At 38.0% G+C, this 23,893-nt stretch overlaps 1 protein-coding gene and 1 pseudogene across 2 annotated transcripts; both read left to right on the forward strand.

Moving 5' to 3' along the window:
- Positions 1 to 4,646: 4,646 nt before the first annotated feature.
- LOC146148688 (uncharacterized) lies at positions 4,647 to 6,636 on the forward strand (annotated as a pseudogene).
- A 9,000-nt stretch (positions 6,637 to 15,636) lies between these two features.
- Positions 15,637 to 21,843, forward strand: LOC146148689 (sphingosine 1-phosphate receptor 3-like). 2 transcript variants are annotated; one of them, XM_083387471.1, is made up of 6 exons: positions 15,637 to 15,767; positions 15,830 to 16,092; positions 16,742 to 16,938; positions 18,203 to 18,374; positions 19,347 to 19,533; positions 20,042 to 21,843. In XM_083387471.1, exons 1-6 carry the CDS (start codon positions 15,743 to 15,745, stop codon positions 20,731 to 20,733), a joined length of 1,536 nt encoding a protein of 511 aa, XP_083243597.1. In that variant the 5' UTR covers positions 15,637 to 15,742; the 3' UTR covers positions 20,734 to 21,843. The 2 variants fall into 2 exon arrangements, with proteins under 2 accessions (XP_083243597.1, XP_083243596.1); XM_083387470.1 differs by having other exon boundaries at positions 15,661 to 15,770.
- The last annotated feature ends 2,050 nt before the right edge of the window (positions 21,844 to 23,893 follow it).

Below are 23,893 nucleotides of genomic sequence, written 5' to 3' on the forward strand. Positions count from 1 at the left end.
GTCATTATATTTCATTTTAAAGGAATAATCGTTTGGGAGGAATTAAAAAGGAATGTAAATTTATTGTTCAGCCGCAAGTATCTCACTAATGCACGGTTGATTAAATAATCTGTTTTGAAATATGTTCTGCTGTGTTTTGTTCTAAACCTACTTTAAAGTTTTTTCTTTCATAAAAATTCTATTGGGCCACAGAATTTTTTTGCAAGGTAAATGGGCCACGAAAAAAAAAGGTTAAGAACCACTGACCTAAACAAATAACGAAAGAGAAAAACTATCCAGCGTTTACGGTCGACCAAACTAAAGACGAAAAACGGCGTTTTGCGCTTGATGTTGGATTCGCATTAGATTAAGACGCGTGACCCAATTACTTAAAAAGCACGCCGCTTCGAACAGTTTGTTAAACCATGATAAAAACGAACCAAAAACGATAATATCACTTACAAAAAGGGTGGTAAGAACCAGGGGCGTATCCAGAAATTCAGAAAGGGGGGGTTCCGAATTTTCAACTTAAGGAATTCCCCGTTGTTTTTTCGTCTGACGTTAATGACGTCATAAAATAGTGACGGATATGACGTCATAAAATAGCGATGGTAATGACGTCATAACAAGAAAAAAAATCATCCGAAACAGCCAATTAACGTCCAGCAAAAGCGAACACTTAGACGCAAAGCGAACACGTGCGTTATCGACAATCCTGCCAGGCGCCAGTGAGAAACCGCTTAGTGTGCCATCGCCACCTGCAATACTAAACGGAGATCGTTTTTCCCGGGTGTTTTTCGATTAGCGCGACTTATAAAACTACTTTGAAGAAACGGTATAACTTCAATAGTTAGTTAATCTAGTTGAACGTTTGATAACCGTTTTAAGTGAGGGTACAGCTGGCGAGCGAAGCGAGCGCGATTTTTATTTTAATATAACGGCATTTATTTTATTTCATTTATTTTTAAATTTTTATTATATTGCGGAAAATAAAAAATGTTAAAAAATATATGTCAAATATTTTTGAATACGTTTTCGGTTTGTCCGCGACGCACTTGGCAGCTTTCCACGGCGCAACGGTAAAGAAGCGCTGATCTAGTTCAAAATACAGCATCAAAACATTAACAAACCGGACTTAGTAAGATCATTCGCGAGAAGCGCAAATTTTTTTTCGCATTTACGTGGTTAAAATAGTCAAAAAGTATTTGAAATGAACTCGTGTATAGTTTGTCAAAGAGGCGACGGGCCGATATATCACAGTAGGTTGCCGACGCTTTTTACGTCAGCACCAGACGCGTCTAGTGTGAACCAACCTTATGAAACCATTTAAAACCTCTAACAACATCAATATCTATGTTTAAAAGGGACTCCAGCCATAAGACTGAAATAAGAACAATATCAACGTCGCAATAAAACTCACTTCTGAATAAGACCATAATAAGACCAATACCTAAATAAGTCCAAAACCCGTCAGAATAAAACCTAAATGGCCAGATTCAGGCTATACAACACTTTACCTAACCTCAAACCTCACCCCTCAGTAGCCTACATCATTAACTGCCCTTATAATTTTAACCCCTACCCATTTTCTAACCCCGCCCATTACCCACCAATAACCCACAACAGGGCCAAAAATCCAATGCAAAGACAGCGGCGCCCTGATGGCGCCGGTCAAACTAGGGCGTCCAAAGGTAGTCACCAAAACGGCCCATGTCAGATCTAACATACAGCGCCCGATCGACCCATATCTAGGCTTGCCATTTTTTAGAAACGTAAATCCGGGACGCATATTGAAAACTGCAAATAAACTTAATGTAGACCTAATACAAAATAATTTAATGCAACTAATTAACATAACGGGGTTGCGGTTGTTTTATATTTTGTCAGGTAGTATTTTTCAGGGCTCTGTTGTTAAGGGTGGTTTGTCTAAGTAATTTAAATTGTAACCGAGGGTAATTTTCTCCATTGTGAAACAAATGAGTCGGGTAAATACTTTCTACAATTAACGTAGGATGTGGCCCTCGTGAAAGCAGCAACAATATTAGGCCGTATGTTGGCAAAGGCGCGGCGTCCATAACAAATTCGTATTCCCCGCACCAAATCAATCTGAAGCATAGATTAAACAAAATGTAAGGTTCGATCAAGCTGGCCTCTTAAAAATATTACATATTCTGTTGTAGGCCTACTTCGCGTCATTTGCTTGAGCCGCGTGTAATTGCCGATGATTTAAAAAGGTAATTTACCATGTTACTAAATAGTAATGTTACGGATAGGGTAATATAATAAAACATCTCAATTTCTCTAATCGTTAATTGTTACAGCACAGATGCTGGTCGTCCCTTGACTATTTTTTTTTTGCTTATTGTGCATGGAATGGGTTAACTAAATACTTCCCCACAAATGGAATCACATTCTTTAGCCTATGTGGAAGTAGCATTTATTTGGATGGCCTGTTATAAATTAACGCATTTATCTGCGTGACTGTGAAACATCTAATTGTTCGTCTTCGCAAACTAACATTTTACATTTTGTTGAAACAAAATTTCATTTAATGTGTGCTTATTTAAAATAAAACGACTAAATACCCAACCGCTAAGCACGTCAAACATCTTTTACGTAACGAAAACCAATAGGGAACCACTCACTAACGCAAAACCTTAAGTCAGGTTTTCTCCACCGTGGCCCTGGCACGGAGCGGTCATTGGGGGGGCGACGGGCATAACTCTGTAGCTAAAAGTATTGCAAAACCAAAGTGTTCAAATTTAGCCAGTTGAGATAAATTATAGGGTTTTTGTTATGCCTGTTAACATTTTTTTTAACATTTTCTAACACATTTTTCTGACGCGTTTTTGGACTCGTAAGTAGGGATGTTAAAAAGTAGAATATTGGATCCTTTTTATTCGTGCTGCTAGGCGAGCAACTAACGTGTAATGCCAGATACAGAGATTTGCAATTTCTTGAAGGGCGTTAGGTTGAAAATGAATCATTCGATCGTAAAACGCATAAAGTACGCTGCAGGGTGACTCAAGGTAAATTTTAGGCCAATATTCAGCGAGGTTATGTACAGCCTATTCGTCAAGTAATAGTAACGCATAAATAAACGAAAATCGAGAAATCTTCTCGACGAATGTAATGACATCGCTTGGCTCAGTACAAAGTAAGTACATTTATTCGTTGGTTTATGGCTGTATTTGTTATATACCTAAAGAAGTAAAACAAGTAAATACACGTAATACGATGCAAGGTTTTTTTTTTTAAAGCTGTGGGCCACGAGGGTTGAGAGCCTTTTAAAGGGGGCCACGAAGCATAAAAGGTTGAACCACTGCCTTAAGTTGTATAGCAGCCTTGGTTCGCATTGCGTGATACTCAGCCTATACGTAATCCAACGTTAGTAAAATCTTGTTTGAAACTGAAAATTGGTTACAATTAAAACCGCCGCATTAAATGCGAAATTTTGCGAACTCTACCTAAATTTTGCGTAGTAACATACTTCAAGAAGTTCTTAAACTAAAAGTAATTCATTTTGATGAAAGACACACAAACATATGTGTTTAATAACATCTGTGATCTAGCCCCTCGGAAGTAGCTTTATGACCAACGATTACGGCTTCCGTATCAATAGTGAGGTCCCAGCTTGACCGGAGGTCGTGAGTTCGAACCTCACTACAGGCCAGTTGTTTTTCTGGCTTGCTCTGCATGCATCATAGATCGACAGATTCGACGAGTCTGCGATGGCTTTTCGGTGTACTATTGATACGGAAGCCGTAATCGTTGGTCATAAAGCAACTTCCGAGGGGCTAGATCACAGATGTTATTAAACACATATGTTTGTGTGTCTTTCATTGATTGATACGGACTGATGATCCCCCAGTGTGAAGTTGCTTGTCCTAACAGGTCGTGAGTTCGAACCTCACTGCAGGCCAGTTGTTTTTCTGGCTTGCTCTGCTTGCATCATATATCGACAGATTCGGCGAGTCTGCGATGGCTTTTCGGTGTACTAATTCATTTTGATTAAGGAAATATATGTAATTTCAATTTATTTCCACGCAGGTAATTGCTATTAAAGTTTTTTATACAATGCAACAAAGTATGTAACCAAAAAGCAATTTTGGAGCCACTCACAAACGTAAAACCTTTAAGCAGATACGCAATCCCTGTACCATATTGCATCGAACATAAGTAAAATCTCGTTTGAAACTGAAAATTGGTTACTATTAAAACCGCCGCATTAAATGTGAACTTTTGCGAACATTAAAACTTATTTTTATTAAGGCAACCAGTATGTTATGACTTTAATTTGATTTGTAATGCCGAAAACCCGCGACATTTATCCATCCAGAATTACTAACAAACGTGTAATAATTTCTTCACGCTCCCCTATTGTTATAATATTACATGTGACGCATGGTTGCGCATCGTCATACTATATCATTTTGTTTTCACAGCTTGTTGCGCTGTCACTGTGGGCTATACGTCACGGTTTTGAAACTGTTGGTGATTACTTCACTGAAAATAAAGTAATTCGTTTGAGGTTTTACGTTTTCCGTGGAAACTTTGATTACGATCGGTATTAAACATTGAAAGCAGAGGCAGCGTGTGACGCAGCTAGGAACCTAGCCACTTCCAAAACAAGCCGCGTTACATCGTTTCAAAACCTTATACTCATCATGTCTGTCGACAAGACAGCAATTGTTGCCGCAATGAAGGGACTGCAAGCCAGCTACTTGCGTGCCGAAACTTTGATGATTAAACCTGAGGGCGCTATTCCGCTCCGTGGTTTTCTTCCAAAACTGGACTCGGAATTTGACGTTTTCATGGATCTATGCGATGCCATGTCGGAAACGGACACTTTGCCGGAAACGGTGTCCCACAAGGGTGACTGCCGTCGGAAAAAGCTAGAATTCGATCTAAGGGTAAAGCAATGGTTTGCCAGTCTTGAAAAGGCCCATTCTTTGCCACCTGTTCAAAACTTGTCTGTACCTGAAGATCAGATATCCGTTCACTCAAGCCGAATTTCCACCTCGAGCTCAATAAAAAGTGAGATACGGCGTAGTCGAGTAAAGTTAAAGCTTGCACGGCTGGCGAATGACCAGGAGACAGCAAACTTACGCCAAGCTGAGGACACAGTTGAGAGGTTGCGACGTGATGCAGCTGAAAAGGCTAGACATCTTAGAGCAAAGGCTCAACGCGCGACAGAAGAAGCTCAACGTGCTGCAGAGGAAGCAGCCGCTTAAGCTCAACGTGATGCGGAAGGAGATGTTGCCAAACCGCAGCGCGAAGCAGAAGAAGAAGTGCGACGGCTAAAAGAGGAGGCTTGTCGAAACGCCAATGAAAAGCAACGACAACTCGAGATGGCCGAGGCCGAAGCGGACGCCTGGGACGAGGAGTCTTCATATTGTACCCCACCGCCGCCGGATGCCTCCCATGCTTACCGCGCGCAGATAAAGTTTCGGGAACCACAGGTCAGTAAACCGTTGATAGAACGCCTACCAGCAACTGTCACTAACACCGCAGTGACCCCACTTGTAAGTGGTTACAGTGGTTACGATTCATGGTCTCCCAAACTTTCTCCAACACTTTCCAAACAAGTTGTCCAGACAAATAGAAACTTACTACCACGACCAACAGAATACGACTTCCCGGAAATAGGTGAACGCTTTCTGCCTAGACCTGTCGTAAAGAAATTCGATGATAAGAAATTCGATGAAAGGCACAAAGCGATGACATGAGTTTATTGTTTCTGCTTCAGCACTGCGAACCGCACATTTGCGAGAGGTTGGATCGCTTTAATGCTAAGGAACCTACAGAGGGATACAGGCTTGCATGGCAAACTTTGCATGAACTTTATGGCTAACCGCATGTAATAGCACAGCGTTGTGAACGACTATTGAAGGAAACTCCAGCGAGAGAGGCAGATGACCCTGATGGTTTGATGAAGCTATCGGTTCTCTTGGACAAGTGCTGCACCTCTTTGCACGATATAAAGTATGCACCTTGCGTGGACTCAATGGATGTAATGCTAACCGTGGCAAGAAAGCTTCCTGTGTCCCTCCGTAAGAAATGTATAATCAGGTCGACCGACATAGAAGAGAAAACCGGAAAAAGAGCAAACTTTGCGGCCTTAGCCGAATTTGTTGGACAAGAAAGCAAACAGGCGAACTCAATATTTGGAACGGCCCTTTTTCGTCCAAAGAGGATAGCAAGCCTACTAATCGCCGAGTCAAGGCGACGACTCACAACACCGTAACTTCTGTTTCTATTTCCGCTAGGTGTGCATTATGCTCAGATGCTCATGACCTTGAAAATTGCTCTGATTTTAAGAAAATGACCTACGTAGAGCGTCGTGGCCTCGTGAGAAACAAGGGCTTGTGTTTTAGGTTTCTCAAAAGTGGTCACGTGGCCAACGAGTGCAATGCTAAAGGCAGCTGTAGCGTCAGAGATTGCTCAGCAACACTTCACCACTCTCTTTTACACAACCCGAACTACCGGCCAAGATTTACTGCTAATTCTGATGAGAGAAAGGCGTGCGCCGAGATACAGGAATATAGCGCGAGCATAAACGCCTCTAATGTCCTCCTAAATGTCGTTCCTGTCGTTGTGCGATATGGGGCAAATGGCAAAGTTGGCACTGGTAAGAGTTCTCTGGCCCTCTGGTGAATAAACTAAACATATAGTTTCATTTAGCTTTTTCTTATACAACCCATTAAAAAGATTGACTTAGATTTGGGTTAAACTTACGATTCTTTGGACGTTTTCCTGTCAATCGCCTTATTATACATATTACGCCAAGGTATTAAACTTAAAAAAAATGTACAAAATAAGTTTTATGTTTCCAATTTGCGAAATGAAAATCACAAAATATGGTAGAAAAGGCAGAAAAATCGTTTGGTTTGTAAACTGGAAGCATGTACCCACCAAACTAAATTCCGCTGACTTGGCGTCGCGAGGCGCAACCGCCGACGTACTCCCTCATTCTGATTTGTGGTTCTCTGCACCAGCATTTCTAAAGGAAGGGCCCGAAAATTGGCCGAAATTGTTTGAAACCAGCCATCCAAGTATTAACCTAGCCGTATTTGAAAAGAAACCTACTGGTATATTTACTGTCGTGGTGGATTCCCCAACAAATCTGCTGTTTGAAAGATTTTCGTCCCTGTATAAGTTAAAGTGCGCAGTGTCGTGGATGCTTCGTTACAAGTCCTATCTATTGGCAAGGGTCCGGAAAATTGCTTACAACGCGCCGTGTTCGTCATTGACGGTCAATGAGTTAAAAAATGCGGAAATGGAGTTGGTTAAGTATGAGCAACGGAGTCATTTCGCCCAATGGATGATTGGAATTTCTGGACAAGATAAACTCACAAGGATACCAAGGTCGTCACCAATGTTCCGACTGGATCCAATTATGGCGGATGGGGTTCTCCGAGTCGGGGGGCGCCTCGAGAAGGCATCAATTGCATACGAAGCACGTCATCCAGCCATACTACCTCATAATTCGTTACTGACGGATATGATCATCGTTCACTTCCACGAGAGATCAGGTCACTTCGAATTGAATCACAGGCTTAATTTGCTAAATCAGCATTTTTGGATTGTGAAGGGCACTGTCGCGATTCGTCGCGTCTTAACTAAATGTTTGAAGTGTCGCCGCCGTCATGCTAAGCCTGCAGGTCAAATGATGTCCGACTTGCCTCCTGCTCGTCTACAGATGAGTTTGCACCCTTTCGCATACACTGGAGTGGACTATTTTGGACCGCTGCTTGTCAAAAAAGGACGCAGCGAAGTAAAAAGGTACGAATGCTTGTTTACATGCCTAACCACACGCGCAGTTCACCTCGAGGTTGCATTGGAGTTGAGTACTAACGCCTTTATAAATGCGTTTCGCCGCTTCGCTGCTCGGCGTGGTGCTGTGCTGCATGTACTCGGACAACGGAACCAACTTGGTCGGAGCTGAACGAGAACTCCGACAAGGCATCCGCGATTGGAATCAGAAGCGTATCGAACAATACCTGAAACAGAAAGAAATTCTTTGGAGCATAATGGTTGGAGGTTGTAGTAAGACGTAATAAGAATATCAAAGCCCATACAGAACATACAGAAGTATTCAATGGACATTTAATCCACCTTGCGCCAGCCACAAGGGAGGATCGGTCACGGTTTTGTACGTCACGGTTTTGAAACTGTTGGTGATTACTTCACTGAAAATAAAGTAATTCGTTTGAGGTTTTACGTTTTCCGTGGAAACTTCGATTACGATCGGTATTAAACCTTGAAAGCAGAGGGAGCGTGTGACGCAGCTAGGAACCTAGCCACTTCCAAAACAAGCCGCGTTACAAAACGTTAAACTTTAAGTTGTAACAGCAATTGTTTAGACTTGCGTAATATTCAAACAAATGATACCGGCACCAAACTGCGTCATAGGTGAAAAAAATCCTTGAAAATAAAAATTGCTTAACGGTGACCGGGTTGCAACGGCGCTTGATTATCTTCCTAAAAAAATCCCAGTACCCGCCGGATAATATCCATCTAAATGTTTTTACTCAGCACACACAAAAAAGAAACTAGCCCCAGCAACCTCACCCCCAGAAAAATATTTCTTAACACCCGCTGGAAAAATAAGTAATTTATGTTAAAAACAATGCTTGACAGACTTACCAACCAAAAACGAAAAGTAAAAAGTATTACTTAGTTTTTGATAAAGAATTGCTAAATGGATAACTCAAGAGTTTTCACATTTTTTATTTTTTATTAGTAAATCTTAAATTGAAAAATCCGGGACAAATTGGTTAACCGGGCGGGACACCGGGACAAGGCCTGAAAACCGCGACTGTCCCGGCTAAACTGGGACGTATGGCAAGCCTACCCTCTCCCTACAGTTTCAGGCGTTATTTTTGCCATTTAGGCAATATTACGATGAATTTTGGACGTATTTTGACAGATTTATGTATTATTCAGACGACTTTGATCTTTTTCTGTACTTTTTTTCTGTACGCAGTAATCTGCGTATTTGGCTTTATTGTGTCACTGGTCTTAATACTATGGGTTTATAGATTTTTCTGCTTTTAGCATTGTTGCTTTTCAGGTATACTGTACTGTACCAGTACTAGATCTGAATCACTTAAAAATTAAGGGGCGAATTTTTCTAGGGCCTAAGCCCTAAGGCTATAGCCTAATTAGCCTATTGGTTGACCCGGCCCTGACTACACTAAAACTATTAGCGTGACGAAGTTTGCGCGTTGAGCGACTTTTTAAGACTGACCGCTTTTTACAGCGATTTTACACGAGATGCGCGGCTACGTTATATTCTTTATAAATTATGCGACCCAAAAGGCTCTTCTCGTAAGGAACAGATCTAGGAATTTTGTTTGAGGGGTTAAAAAATTTAACAGACTACGTCACAAATATACCTGATTCGTTAAAAAATCAGGTATATGAAAACGTTAAAAAAATTGCTATTCTCGGTGGAACTCGTCACGTGCATACAGGGGCGCCAGCAGAATTTTTTTAAATTAATTTAGATTTAGAGGATAACTTGACGCATTGAGCACAGATTATGTAGATTCGTACATATGTACATTCCTTGATATGTTGACGTTAGGTGATGGGCTTTAAACAGCTCAAGGTTAAAATACGTGAACATGTTGCACAGCACGACTTACAATGCTATTTTTTGTTTATTGAGGCTTTAAGTTGCCGATGTGTTTCTTGCGATATAATGGACATATTGCAAAGAAGGTATAAATCGGGAGAAACACAAACGTGGCATTAACCAAATTGGTTTGACAAATGTGAATCGGTCTGCTTTAGAGCAGTGGTTCTCGTTGTTTTATATTTCTTCTTTACAAGCCCAAGCACTGTCAATTCCTTCCCAGCAAAAAACTCAAGTATTCAGCCTTTTTTAATTTATCACTTCGATGTATTCTGCTGACAGAAAGTCAAACCTACAGGTAAACAGTCGACAAAAGTAAAATAAAAAATTGTAAAACTCTAATAGACACATTTGCGCCAAAAGCCAAGACTTGTTACAAAATTTGAATGCGCTAATCGTCTGAAAGTTGAGTTTAATCAGTGCCTATATATCACTGGTTCTATATAGGTAGGTATACATTTTATACCTGTCGTGATTTAAAAAATTATTATAAGAGATTATTTGTATTGCTTCCTTAAATTTCTAAATTTCTTTGAACCAATCTCAATTAATATAAACATGTGTGCTACTGCGGTCGGCGACCCATCCAAATCAAACAGCGACCCAATAGGGGCCGTTATCTTAATTTTCATTTATATTTTTAGACCTTATACTGTCAATCAAAAAATCCATTTACAAATATTAGGATAAAAATAAGTTTGAAACTTTCGTTTTAAAGAATGACACAGTACAGAGGGCGACTTTTGTCTGTACAGACGCCAAAAAACGCGTGAAACTAACAAGAAAGACAAAAGAAATTCGCACAAAACGCGAAAACAATTATCTTTTTTATCTTTAAAAAGGTTAAAAATGGAGTTGGTCCTTGGAAAGAGTGTATATATATGTTACAACCAATCATGTAGAAAGGATCGCCCCGGTTTATATTTACAAAAAATGAACCACGGGCCGGATAAAATTGCTTGGGCCAGATCAGACCCGTGGGCGTATTTTGCCCAGCTCTGCCAAAGGGGTTCGTTTTGCCCCGCCTTTCTCTACAATCTAACTTAATTATTCACATAAACAATAAAAATAATCGCATTTTGAAATTCCAGAAATTCCTTCAGTGTGGTCCGTTATTACTACTGTATAACTCAACTTAAAACTTCCCTGTTGTTTTTTATTAGCCTTTCAGTAAGACATATTGAAACAGGAATAAAATTACGGTACTTAATATTACCGGTATCATTACCTTATTTTACGTTTAGATCAGTTTTGCAGGAATTAACGTCAAACAATCAAAAATTTTAACAAGACCTGTTGTAAAAAGTTCGATTGATAATTGTTTTAATACTTATGAGTCCGTATGACATAAGAGAAATATAAGGCAGTTTATGTACAGCCTATTTATAACCATTCAACTTTTATATTGTTGCTATGCTACTTACGCATAGTCCTATTTTGGTTTTATTGCATTTTGTCCTACTTTTGTAAAATATTTTTAACATAGAAGTCGCCATGTAAACAATTACTTGAATTATGACGTCACGTTGTGATGCAACTTGAAAATATCTCTGAAAATTTTTGTTCGCCCCCTAAACAAAATTCTTGATCCGCCATTTTCACACAACAAGGCAATTAAATTATCTTTTGTCCGTTTTGCCCCGTGAAAAATTTGGCAAAGAAGGTTAACTCTTTCAGAAGGAATGCTTCTTTCAGTGATTTTTTGGTATATGATTAAGTTACCATAAGACCTTTCGGCTGCTACTCCTACTGATCAAAAAATATTATGTAACACTCGGAAAACAGCATTTATCCCTTAACTTAAGGGGTCCGTTTTGCCCCGCCTTCCCCTAATGAAACTAAGTCGAAATATATTCAAGGTGGCATGGTGTTCGCCGGTAAATTAAGTAAACTTTTATTTAGAGCAGACGTCACAAAAACCCATTCAGTAAAGTTCGTGTCACAAACTGTATCAGTATAGTTCTGTGACGTATTGGTCATATACCAAGAAGAATTTAGCAAATCGGCTGTGAGCCATTTACCCCAACAGCAGTAGGCCTATTTTGTTTCTCTTCTTCTTTCCAATTTCAATTTTGAAAACTTGTTTTGTTATACTATAAAAATTAGTTTTATCCGAGCTACGTATGACCCCCAAAGTGCCTAAATTAGTTTTATTGGAGCTACGTACGACCCCAAAAGTGCCCAAATTAGTTTTATCCGAGCTACGTACAGACAAAGAGTGCCGCTTCGGGCGTATCTACGCTCGCGGATATTAACAGACTAAAAAAGATAAATAACGGTCTTTCGCGGAGTCTATTTTGGACTTTTACGTTTAATAATTTTGGCACTTTGCGCACAACGATCATTCCATACACACTTTTCTTTGTCCTATAAGTAGGTTACCGCTCATGACACCATTTGTTTGTTTTAAAAAAAACAAAATTTTATCAACTTCTAGTTTTTACTTACAGTATATCCAACAACAGTTTAACTGGAAATCTTCATTAGAGCAATAGTTTATACCAGTGGTTCCCAACCAGTGGGTCATATTTTAGAGGTGTGGTGGAGCATTTCTAAATGTTACAGTTTTCTATTCGATTGGAAAATTATTGCATTTTTTTCATTACGTAACATTTATGCAACAATGTAACAATTACGTAACAATTAGATGTGTTTTGTCGCCCTTAGGAAACCATTTCAGTACGTACGCCAGTAATAAAGATGCAGGTTTTATGTAACTGTTAATCTTATTTCCAATTAGTTGCATTTTAGGTTATCTCATTGTAAATCTCACAATAAAACTTGCATTAAAAGTTGCTCGCGAACTGAAAAAGGTTGGTAACTGGTCTATAGGGTACATGCGAGTTGGCAGAATAACAACGCAGGCCTGGTTTGTCTCATTAGGTTCACACTGATTTTTTTGCGTCTAAATGTGTATGACGGTTGTGTAGTTGTTTTTTTGATGTGTCAAATCATTTTTGATATGCCAAAAACATTAAGCATTTTCAAGAGATTTTCATAAAACCGGAAAAGCTGATTTGTGTTCAATCGGTCGTCAGTCAAACATTAAAAACAAGTAACTTATGCCACTAATGCGATACCAAAAGTTCAAAATTAAAACACGATTTTCGGGTCAAAATTTGAATTTTATATAGGTCAACATTTCTCATTTTTAGATTAAAATATTCGCCCTAGTTACAATATAAACTTATTTATCTCACTCAACAGTCCTGATGGGCCATTGCAAGTTGCGATAGCAAGTCCCCACAGTTTTATTGATTGAAAAACAGAATAGGTGTGTCACAAAGCAGATATTGTTTGAAGCGAGTTGCTACAAAATTCTTGCGTCGTATCTATAAATTACGTTAACGAATATCGCTGAACCTTATTATAGACAAAAGGATTTCACAGCAAATGGGCAAATCAGGAAAAGCAGAACACCTCGGCTGGTGTTACATCCTGTCTCACACGTTCATCGTAAGGATAATGTGGTCGGACTTGCGTAAAATGAAAAAAAAAACGCGACAGATGCGGTTACAAGGAAATTTGTAACGTTTATGTAAAGCATTACAAGCACAGTTAGACAGCAGGCTATCTATCCCGGTTTTGTAGACGTCTAAAGGTTTCAAACAAAAACGTTAGAGCACGTGCTGCTATGATGTCCTTTAATAACCTTAATCGTTTCGAGACAATTTTATCAAAAAGCACAATTACTTGTATGACAGTTGTATAATGATTGGTCTACACCCCACTGTCGGGGTAGTTAAGGGTAGCTTTGTATGTCATAGGTAGCACGGAAACAAAAATATACGTTATAGGCTTTGTATTTTCCAATAAAAATGCTGATAAGATTAATGTTTAAACGTAATTTTATTCTACGCATGCAAGAAAATACTTTTGTTCGTATTCTCTTTTAGTAAAAGTTAGGGCGATGTTTTGACCTAAATGTTCAGAAAGTTTGACACGGTTGCATGGGTGTCAGTTACTTGTTAGGAAGTTGCTTGGTGTTTATCTGATGCAGGTGAAACGTAAATCGGTTGGTTGCTCGGATATATTCTTATGCAAAACTTTTAAAAATGCTTCGTTGATATTTTTTGCAAATCAAAAAGACTATTATAAAATTTTTTAGGGGAAAAAGGCATTGGTTGTTTTATGATTTTCTTAGTGGAAATACAAGGTAAAAACAACTACAAAAACTAACCAGACATACAAATACATTTTTTGAATAGCAAATGGGACAATTTCAAATTAAATTAAGATACATTCAATAGTGTTTAAAACATTTTTTGAAATTAAAGATAATCCACTATCTGAAGCAAAAATGAAGTTTGCGAAATCTAACGCGATAAACCAGACCTGTGTGGTAAATTCTACCGACTCGCATATATAAAATTTGTTCGGTGTAATGCAATATGCGAGTCGGTAGGATTTACCACACAGGTCAATTTTAAAAGGCTCACCACACTTCTTGTCTATCAGTTATTTTGTATTTCCTTCGTTTAACGACAACAACAATTTTATATCTGAGCCGCGTTTTTAATCCTCAGTGATCTGGTCCTTTTTGAAAAAGGTTTGGTGACCCATGGGATAAACTATAAAGCAGTTAGCAACAAAACAACACATACGTGGCAAGACAACCTTCACACTACCACTAAAGCGCTTTTTCAACGATATTTACTTAAAATCAATTTGATAAAAATTTTGACCTAACATTATTTTGGCCTATGAATAAAGAAGTACTGCTGCCGCGTTAGAGGATTTTCAGACTGTTTGCACGTCACAAACTTTTTCCGGTCAAAAATAGCTCATTGGTATTGAAAAGCGAACAAGTTGTAACTTTCCTTGGGCGACATGTTTGAACTGGTCGCGTGTCACCAATATGAAGTTGAGTTTGCGACACTCGGATACGTGAGCTGCGTCAAATTGCAGCACGTCGCGAAATGATCGTGTACTTGAATAGGTCAAAAGTATGGGAATCGTTGGAAGACTGACAACCCACGGCCTGACAAAATGGCAATTAGCTTGCTGTGCACATAACAATTGGTGGACGACATTTGGCAAGATGGTGCAATACAGAAAAGGGCTTGCGAATCGGAACTTTGTAGATAATCATGGCGCAACAGTCGCAGTGCCCAGTGGATTAGAAGTTTGTCAGAAGGCAAAGTACAGTGAGTGCCTCTTTAAGTTGTTATAATTTGGCAGGTGTAAGCAATGTTAGCCGCAAGGAGCATGAACAAGTTATGGTTTGATTCAAGGTTGATTTAAATACTGTTTTAATAGTTTACTGCTAATATTACGTATATTTTTTTAGTAAGGCAACTTTAAAAAAAAGTGAAAGTCTATTATTGCGTTTGTTTTGCGACACAGTTTGCGGCCCAGTGCTACCTTGGCCAAAGCGACATTTGACATCGTTTAAGGGAAAGAAATTTATTTCTCAGTGGAGTACGTACATTAAATAGAATTGTGCATATGTCTTTTTCCAAGGTATTAAGCCTAAATTTGCGTTAGCGGTCACAACTTCAGTATATTTGTATTGTTCATTTATTAAATAAATAAAATTTATTCTTAAGGTAAATCACGTTGCGTTCCAACTCAAAACATGGCTAAACAGTCAAATTAATGTTCTACGATCCCCTTATTGGAACGACAATACTTTCACTTGACATCGGGTAAATAGGCTCAAATCCACTATTTTCGGATCTCCATAACCCTATGCCTTGGCATTTGAAGTTAGTCTAAATGTATTTTTGAGTTATTACCTACTTTTATGGCCTCGCCTCACTATAGCTTAGTTTACCACAAACACGGCAAAGAGACAACACCTCCCGCAAGAAACTGTGGGCGCTTTGTTATTTCCGTTGTGGCTATGATGCCGTGTAGATCTAATATGCACTACCCCGCAGATCAGCAACGACGCAAAACCACGGAAAAAGGCTTACAGGACAGGTTTAGATTTGAGTCATGATACGCCCGTGTCATGAAACGTTTGAACTACAGATCGATTTGTGACATAGGTCCACAACAACATATTGTTTAGCAGGTGCAGCGATTATAGGTTACACTAATTGAATAGGTGTGTGTATGCTGTATAGATACATATTATAGACGCGACGGAGACAAAAATATAAATCAAGATCTTCAATGACAAGCGAATATCTGCTACAAGGTGGTAGGTGTAATTAAATAAAATAAACAAAAGCAACAATTCGACATTAATTCTGTGTTTAGTTTCAATGGTCGAACCAAACAAATCGTTGCTAGATGGGTTTGAGCGCGTTCCCTGCCAGCAGGACACTGAAGGAACCGGGTATTTTGAAGTGTTTGCCTCCACCACCGGGACCGGCATAGGCCTCACTAACCTCGTGGTGATTGCCGTCATTTTGTGGGGTGGTAAAAAATTGCATAAGGCCACCTTCTACTGCATATGTAACCTGGCCTTTGCAGACATGCTGGCTGGACTTCTCTTGCTTTGGATTTTTTCTTTACAAAAGGTATATTGTTTTTACCTAGAACCTTAATTTAAATCAAGGGCGGTTTTTTGTTACTTCATTTGCTTCGTTTCTTAATACTTTTTTTTTACAAAACTAAAGTACTTCAACGTGTCGAAAGCGTAACCAAAGTGATTATTCCAGGTACTTTTTCATAAATGCATAGTCTGACATGTTACTTAAAACAAATTCAACATGAAGCCGATATAATTTATGACTAAAACATTTTTTTTATGGGTTTGCAATTTATGGGTTTGCAATGCTTTGCATGCACACACTAAGGCCTCAAAAAGCACATCCCATCATTTTACGATTATATGTCTAAGAAACTCTACACGAGTTTGTAATCTGTTGTTTAGATATTAGGTAAATTAGACGTTTCAGCGTCAGCAAGTAGTTACGTACAATCGCAAGTTTCCGACTCTATTTGCTTAACCTAATGATCTAGCTTTCGCGGGGATAGTTATTTCCTCCCTGATGATTAGTTCTAAACTGCAGCGGCAACCCATTGTGAAATGGAACCTCATCAGCCAGACTAAACTAAGAGACGCCATCGTTTTTTTATACGCAAAGTTCGAATGTTTTCTAAATAAGGATCACTTATGTATAATTAATAACAGTGTTTTATTGATTCATATATTTTATTGCGAAGGTGATGCTACCGTTTCGGACACCAGAAGCTGAAATCGTACAAAAGAGCATCTGGACTACTGCTGTATGGTCCTCTATTTTTAGTCAGCTTGTGATAGCTGTTGATCGGTACTGCTACGTCACAAAGGGGGCAAGGGGCGAAGGAAGTTCCTCGCGAAATCGTAATAATGATAAATGGGGAAACAAAAAGAGGAAAAGGTAAATTATACAGTAAACAAGTATGACCCATGCGCAAAGCATTGTTGCCGTCAGCAGACAATGCAAACAGGAAACATTATTCTTGTCTCACAGGCTGCAATTTCCGCGCAAGTTCTCCGTAAAATGTAGAAACGAATGCATTATCCTACGTTTTCCCAGTTGGAGACAGGCGAAAGGATAGTGCTACACAGTTGTTTACTTATGGCACATATAAAGAATACCGGCATGGTTTAAATCGGCTAGACGCCGACAGTTTGGCTGTTGGTCATATCCGTTGGGAGTTATCCTGTAACGCGCAGCGTATTACATCGTAAAAAAATACATGACGGAAAAGTTCAAAGAAAATTAATGTGAGTCAGAAGACACCCTGGAACGCTTTAGTCATTTGGCCTCTGTGGGCTACCAACTCCCCTCTGAGATCGACTTGTCCCGCAGTTTCACTTGGCTTTCTTCCCATGACGAAATCGCGAGCTTTTAATCTTCAATTGAAACGCGAATTTACTAAAATTATTTATCAATAACGGCAGTCGGGTTAATGGTAATTCTTACTCTAACTGAGGTGTGAAGATACGCTGAATCTAACTATTTTACGTTAACGATACCGACAAATGTGGTCAATTACTATGTTATTTGTTTTTTAGTTTTCACAAGCTTCGATATATTTTGGCAATACTCGTATTACGATAAGTGTACAACCCACAACATGTTACTAGAATGAAATATTAACAAATGGTGGTGCATCTATTTCGCTTTATTTTAAATTGCATAATTTCTGTTTAATTAAACTGCGCAAGTAACTGAAAAATGCAAATACTATAGTACTGTAATTCGTTTTCAATTTTTTTAAAGTTACCGTACAAAAATTTATTATGAAGCTTGTCACGTGACTTTATGATAGCACTGGCGATCGCGACCTCACTAAAGTCTATCAATCACAATAGAAAATATTGGCTCGTGCTATATCATACCATGCATTGCGCACATAATTATAACAAATAGTTTTTTTTCACTCTTAAAACTTGTTAGGCAAAGGTTTCGCAAAGAAGGTCACCCGTTCGACATTTTGATGGAGTTAGTTAGTGACCTCTAATCCTTCCATATTCAACACTTTTGTTAAACGAATTTTTGTCAAAGAAGTTTTCCATAGAAACATTTCCATAGAGATGGGAATAAACGTCACGTTAGAAAACGTATTGTCCTAACAACTCCACCTTGAAGAGTGTACTACAACACAAGAATAAATTTAGTACAATTAAATGAACAGACTTGTCAAAGGAGGAATCGCACTGACGTGGCTGGTACCCATCGTGACGTTTGTGGTACCGGTTTCGGCAGGCTGGAACTGCCTTCATCACTGCTCTTGTCAAACTTCTTTCAACCAAACGTCGTCTGGAGTTTACTTTATGGTGTGCACACCCATCAATATTTGCTCACAGGTACGCTTTTGTTGTGACTTGTTATAATAGCTTTTAGACTACACAGCATATAATAACGCTTTATTTTGTTCTCCGTTTTTGATGCATAACAGTTTAAAGATGTGACAACGTTTCTAACTATTATGGTTCAATGTTATTAGTCCAGCGGTTCTGACATAAATATTAAAAAAAGTGAATAAAGCGCAAAGTTTTGATCTATTACACTTTGTAAGTTAGAAATTTCAAAATTGGTGACATAAAAAATCGTAAAGCCGCAGGACAAGTTTTCAAAGTAATTAGATTAAGATTCAGCGGGAGCCCTGTTTGTTAAATTGTTAAGTACAATTATGAGTTTTAAAGACCACAGTATATATAATTCAAGCGAATTTTAATATCTATTTTAGCGCTTATCAAATGGACTATAATATTCATTTCAACGTCAATAGCTTGGAACTCTATAAGTTTAAGCTAGTTGCATATGGCGATGGGAGAAAGCTAAAAAAATATTTTATTCCGACTTTATAGGTTGATTTTTACGCCCCCAACTCTCAAGGCGTCGTGCGTTTACCTGAACACCCTCTGAAATAAAACTGATGAATGTAAATGTTTTTACGTTTTAAAACTATAACGTGATGGGAGAGTATGACACCACAATTCAAACTACTTTTTTGGCAATTGAATAAACGATATCATTTATCCTGCATTTTGAAAATATTTAAGTATATTTTTGTTTTTTTTAATAAGCTAGCGCCGTGGATTACCCGATTCATGCATTATACATTTTTTGTGACTGCATCTGCTAGCCACACATCTGTCGAGCCATGTAGGCTTAATGTTTTTGCGAGTTTCGTTATCACCATTTTTTATTAATACATTTATGTAACACTTTGTAGTACAATTAATGTGAAACGTATTGAAATGTATATGTGCAACGTAAATGTATGAAACGTATGTTTTAGGTTAAGTTTGTGTTAACCTTATTCTCACATTCAGGTGAACCCCCCTTTCACAAAAGGATCAATGCTTTACTTGGGATTGACACTTATTTTGATACCCATCATTCCTTGCGTACTCTACGCCAAGATCTACCACTATGTCAGTTTGTCTAGTCATAAACTTAAACCTTCTCCGCCATCTTTTTCATCACGCTATGACGGAGCTTTAACAAACAGTTCTGCAGGTAAATTCTTAATAGATAACTTTATCATGTTATCCAAACTGGCTCGCGATAGGACAACTAAAACGTAAATGAATTGTAATTGGTAAATTTAGTTTAATGTGCTAAATGCAGGATTAGGGCACCAAAAGTTTAAACGTTTTAGTGAGTGACAACCCTTTTAAAAGTGTGGTCAAACCAAATCTGTTTTGTTGTGTGTCTGTTAACTGTATCAACTGTCAACTCTAATTTAATACTATTTTTGTTCAGTGCAACGGTGCTAGCTTTTTAATTAATTTAAAACAAACATTTGTTTCAACTTGTTTTCTTGTTTTCTGAGAATACTTGGCATCGAGTTCGCCAAGCCAACCCGTATTCATTTTATCAATTCGCCTTCCTCACTGATTAATGACATACAGTTATTGTTTTATGATACAATCAGAGAAAATTGTAATTTATTAATTTTGAATGAATTTGTATGGGACGGCTTAAAGGAATGCCATCTATCACGACAAATATTTTTATATCGCAGACTATCAGATTGTGCCTAATAAAGTTTTGAGCGCAAACAAGACTAAAGCACAAGATCTTTCACCAGTACCACTCGCACGCAAGACACGACAACAATCCTGGCGCCGTCGCGTTTTTATCAGTCGTCTTTTGAACAAAAACACGAGGTCCCAAGCGACTCGCAACAGTTTAGAAAAGGGAAGCACAAGGCAATTGTATGACGACTCACACCACCTATCTAGTCGCTACAACTGCTCGAAACCCAACTTCGTCAAGAGGAGTCGCCAAAGGGATATGCGACTGCTCCGCACTCTAATAATTATACTTGCATTGCTCCTTGTCAGCACAGTACCACTAGGCGTCCTTTTCATTATAACCTTTGTCGAAACAGATAAAAGATATGTACAAGCAGCTAAAGTTCTTCTTACCACCTCGCTGTTTAATTCAATGATAAACCCTTGGATTTACTTCTGGCGCTTCCCAGAGATGAGAAAGGCTATTCGCAAGATGTTTTGTCGCTGTTTACGCGTACGAAAGAATGCAACACGAGCAAAAACTGGATTTCCTCAATTTGATCCTATGTTAGGTCAAAGAAAAGGTGAATTAGACGGAAAAGAAGTACAAGACTGCATTCCTTCACTTGGCAGAGCTTACCATATCGAAAATTCAACAACAGGAAAAGACGTCACGAGTAGTAGCAACAGCGCTTTTTAAATCAGATTGTTTATCTGATTAGAGAAATCCTAAATAGACCGTAAAGAATCAACCCGTTCTTGACATTGGTGGCAGCAATAAATTGTTTTACACTTCTATCAGTATCACTACCGAATTCCCCCTATCTTCTAATTGAAATACTGTACTGCGGATTCGGGGAATGGTGCGAGGTCACGCCCAAAACTATTTTATCAACTTTTACTACCTTGATACAAACAGTAAATAGCGAAAAAACTTGTATTTTTCTTTTATGATTGTGCCTTTTCGAGGGAACCTTTTTAGCCTTTCTCGGCTACCAAAGCCAGTGGCACTTAAGCCGAATAAAAGTTCCGCAATTTAATGACGATTAGTGATTTTCGTCCGCTTGCTGGTAAGAAAATCGTCTTACTGTCTAAAAAGCATTTTCAAAATCATTTAGCTGTAAAATGTGTTTCACTGAACATGTCTATTTGAATAAGATATACTGACGATGCCTTTGTTGGCAAAATATATAATATCTTTTAACATCTGATAGTTGAGTCTGACCTGATTTGCTAGCTGTGCTAGTATTTTGAATTGTGAAACTTGTTTTACGCTTGGCTGATTAACAATAACTTTGTTTGGACCAGGGTGTCAAACCGCTGGACTTTTCCTGTTCAGGTTTGGTTCTGGTTCAGGTTTTTCGGAATGCAGTTCAGTTGTGGATTCGTTTCGGAGCAATATAAGTGTTGCGGTTCAGCTCCGGTTAGGCCATAGTCATTTCAAAACCGATTTATATTATAACATCTCAGAATTAAAGCAACGCTTTATTTGATGAATATGCATTGTTTTCAATCATTTTTATATTGTTGCAGCGTATTATACTTTTTGTCAGTTACCGAAGACGCGCGGATTGTCTTGGTATCACCTTATTTTGGCTTACTCTGAAAACTATTTTTTTGACTTTTTATTATAAAAATAGACAATTTAAATAAAACACGTAACCAATTTGAAGTTTATATTTGCATGACTATCAGAAATAGAATGACTAATTCTACTCAAGTGGCGGTCGCTAAACTTGCATATCTCCTTGCAAATTGCAAACCCCATTTTATCTTCTTATTTTCATTGTCACTTGCTTTGAAACTTAATTTTCGCTAGTTTAGTTTTGTTTTCTTTTTATTTTGTTGTGAAAGAAACGATCGTGCCTTTGCACCTTCTTACTCTGTAATTTTATTGTTTAATAAGAAAAGAACATTCAAGTAGCATTAGTAACTTTTTACATTAAACTTATTGATTAAAATAAGTTTGTACATTTGAGAAAATTTATTGTTTTAAAGTTAGCATCTGTTGAAATTCGATTTTTTCCAAAATGTAATCCTTCTATCGATCATCACTGACTAAAATCACAATTAAGCTAAGGTGAATCATAGTGGAATATTCGGAATAGCAAACCATTCAAAACCAGCTAATTTAAAAATTAGAATATTAGGCCTGATATAAAAAAAAATTGCAGCAGAAGTTCCCCCCCCCAAAAAAAAATCTCTAACAAGTTATAAAGACGTCATTACATTCCTTTTGGACAACAAAATTTAAAATGCTTACAGAAAATGTATATTTTATCATGTGAAAGAATATACCGACGGTAACAAAAAAAGGATATGGATGAAAATCGTTTAGTCCATGTTATGGCGTCATACACAATAAACCGCTGTGATGATTTAAAATGTGCAATTTAGCGCCTACACCAGGGATGGCGAACCACTGACCCGCGGGTCACAAAGTGACCCACCGCAGATTTTAAATGACCCAGTTGTCTCTCTAGAAATACCGAAATGTTTTTTTTGTTTATCGCTGTAAAATGTAAAGGGTGGCGATCCCTTAAGGGAAATTAAGAGCTCAAAGAAAATTGGAAAAACCCTGGTTAAACAAACCATGCTGCAAACCATACTGCTGAATTTCTGTAATCCCCTTAAAACATACTGCAGTATTTGTTAACTATTTGGTTCTTGGGAATCAGAGTTTGGAAATCGTCTAAAAACCTTAAATTACCAACACAGAAAATTAAACTCAAAACGGTAGCAAAGATCGCCTAAAATTAGCATATAATTAAATATATGACCCACTTTTGCATTTTGTAGGGATCGTGTTTGTGACCCGCGCGATGAAAAGGTTCGCCATCCCTGGCCTACACTCAGAAGAGGTTGCATATTAAAAAATTGAAACATTTCAACATTTATTAGGCAAATTAATAATAGACAATGTGGCGTCGGTAAAGCGTTACACGTATTAATGATCTATTCTAAATTAAAGTTGTAAAGAATTGGGGAGTACTAAATTTACAAATAACGAATTATGAGTGATAAATTTCAATGTTTAAAATGTCACATATGTTATGTTATTGATCTGAGTCACTGAGATTATCGTCTAACACAGAGGTTCGCAACCTTTCATGAGTTTCACAAAAACAAGGGATTTTTAAAAGTCATAATACAAATCACAAATTCAAGTTTAACTAACAAATATTATTCAAATATTGTATATGCTCATTAACAGGGTGTAAAGGTCTACTGGATTTAATAAAAAGTTCCTATATAAAGTCTCATACGATTGTGAACAAGCAGTGAATGGAAGTTACAATATACAGTAGGCTTACCACTTAAAAAAACATAAATTATCTATTCAGGTACTTTAAATCGGTATTTTTTTGTATTGTATGTCGTCACATCTTTGAAACACGATAACGCAATTTTAATTTTTGCGCTCAACAGCCTTACAACTATACAGTCAATGCCCTCACAACACGTTTGTCAAAATCAGGTTGTGTCGAGCACCAGCAATTTGTTCTGTGCCCAGTTCGAAAATCCTCCTGAATTACCGTACCTATACAGTTTAGCCAATTCAAACAAATAAAACTCAAAATTTTTCGAAACTAAAAGTTTTTTTTAAGGCACTTTCAACGGTGCCAGTCCGCGTCAACTTTCCTGCCGGTCCGCCAAATATATTACAATTTTATATCATTGCAAAATGCAAGATGTTTAGTTTTTTTTTTTTCCATCAAATTTAAAACTTCGCCAGTTCCGCAATTTGCAGCATTGTGACGTAACACTGAGTTAATAGTCTACTTTGGACTTTATCGTACGTCACAGTGCTGCAAGTGTTCTGCCCATCTGTTTAAAAGTAGGCTAAAACTCGTTAAACT

The sequence above is a fragment of the Ascidiella aspersa genome, chromosome 4 (assembly GCF_963924565.1).
Source record: "Ascidiella aspersa chromosome 4, kaAscAspe10.2, whole genome shotgun sequence".
In the NCBI taxonomy this organism is placed as follows: domain Eukaryota; kingdom Metazoa; phylum Chordata; class Ascidiacea; order Phlebobranchia; family Ascidiidae; genus Ascidiella; species Ascidiella aspersa.

Bases quoted from the DNA above. Each gene is read 5' to 3' on its own strand.
- LOC146148689 (XM_083387470.1), top strand. From the start codon at position 15,743: ATGACAAGCGAATATCTGCTACAAGGTG. The intron at 16,093-16,741 runs GTATATTGTTTT...TTTATTGCGAAG, and splicing joins GGATTTTTTCTTTACAAAAG to GTGATGCTACCGTTTCGGAC. The intron at 19,534-20,041 runs GTAAATTCTTAA...TTTATATCGCAG, and splicing joins TTTAACAAACAGTTCTGCAG to ACTATCAGATTGTGCCTAAT.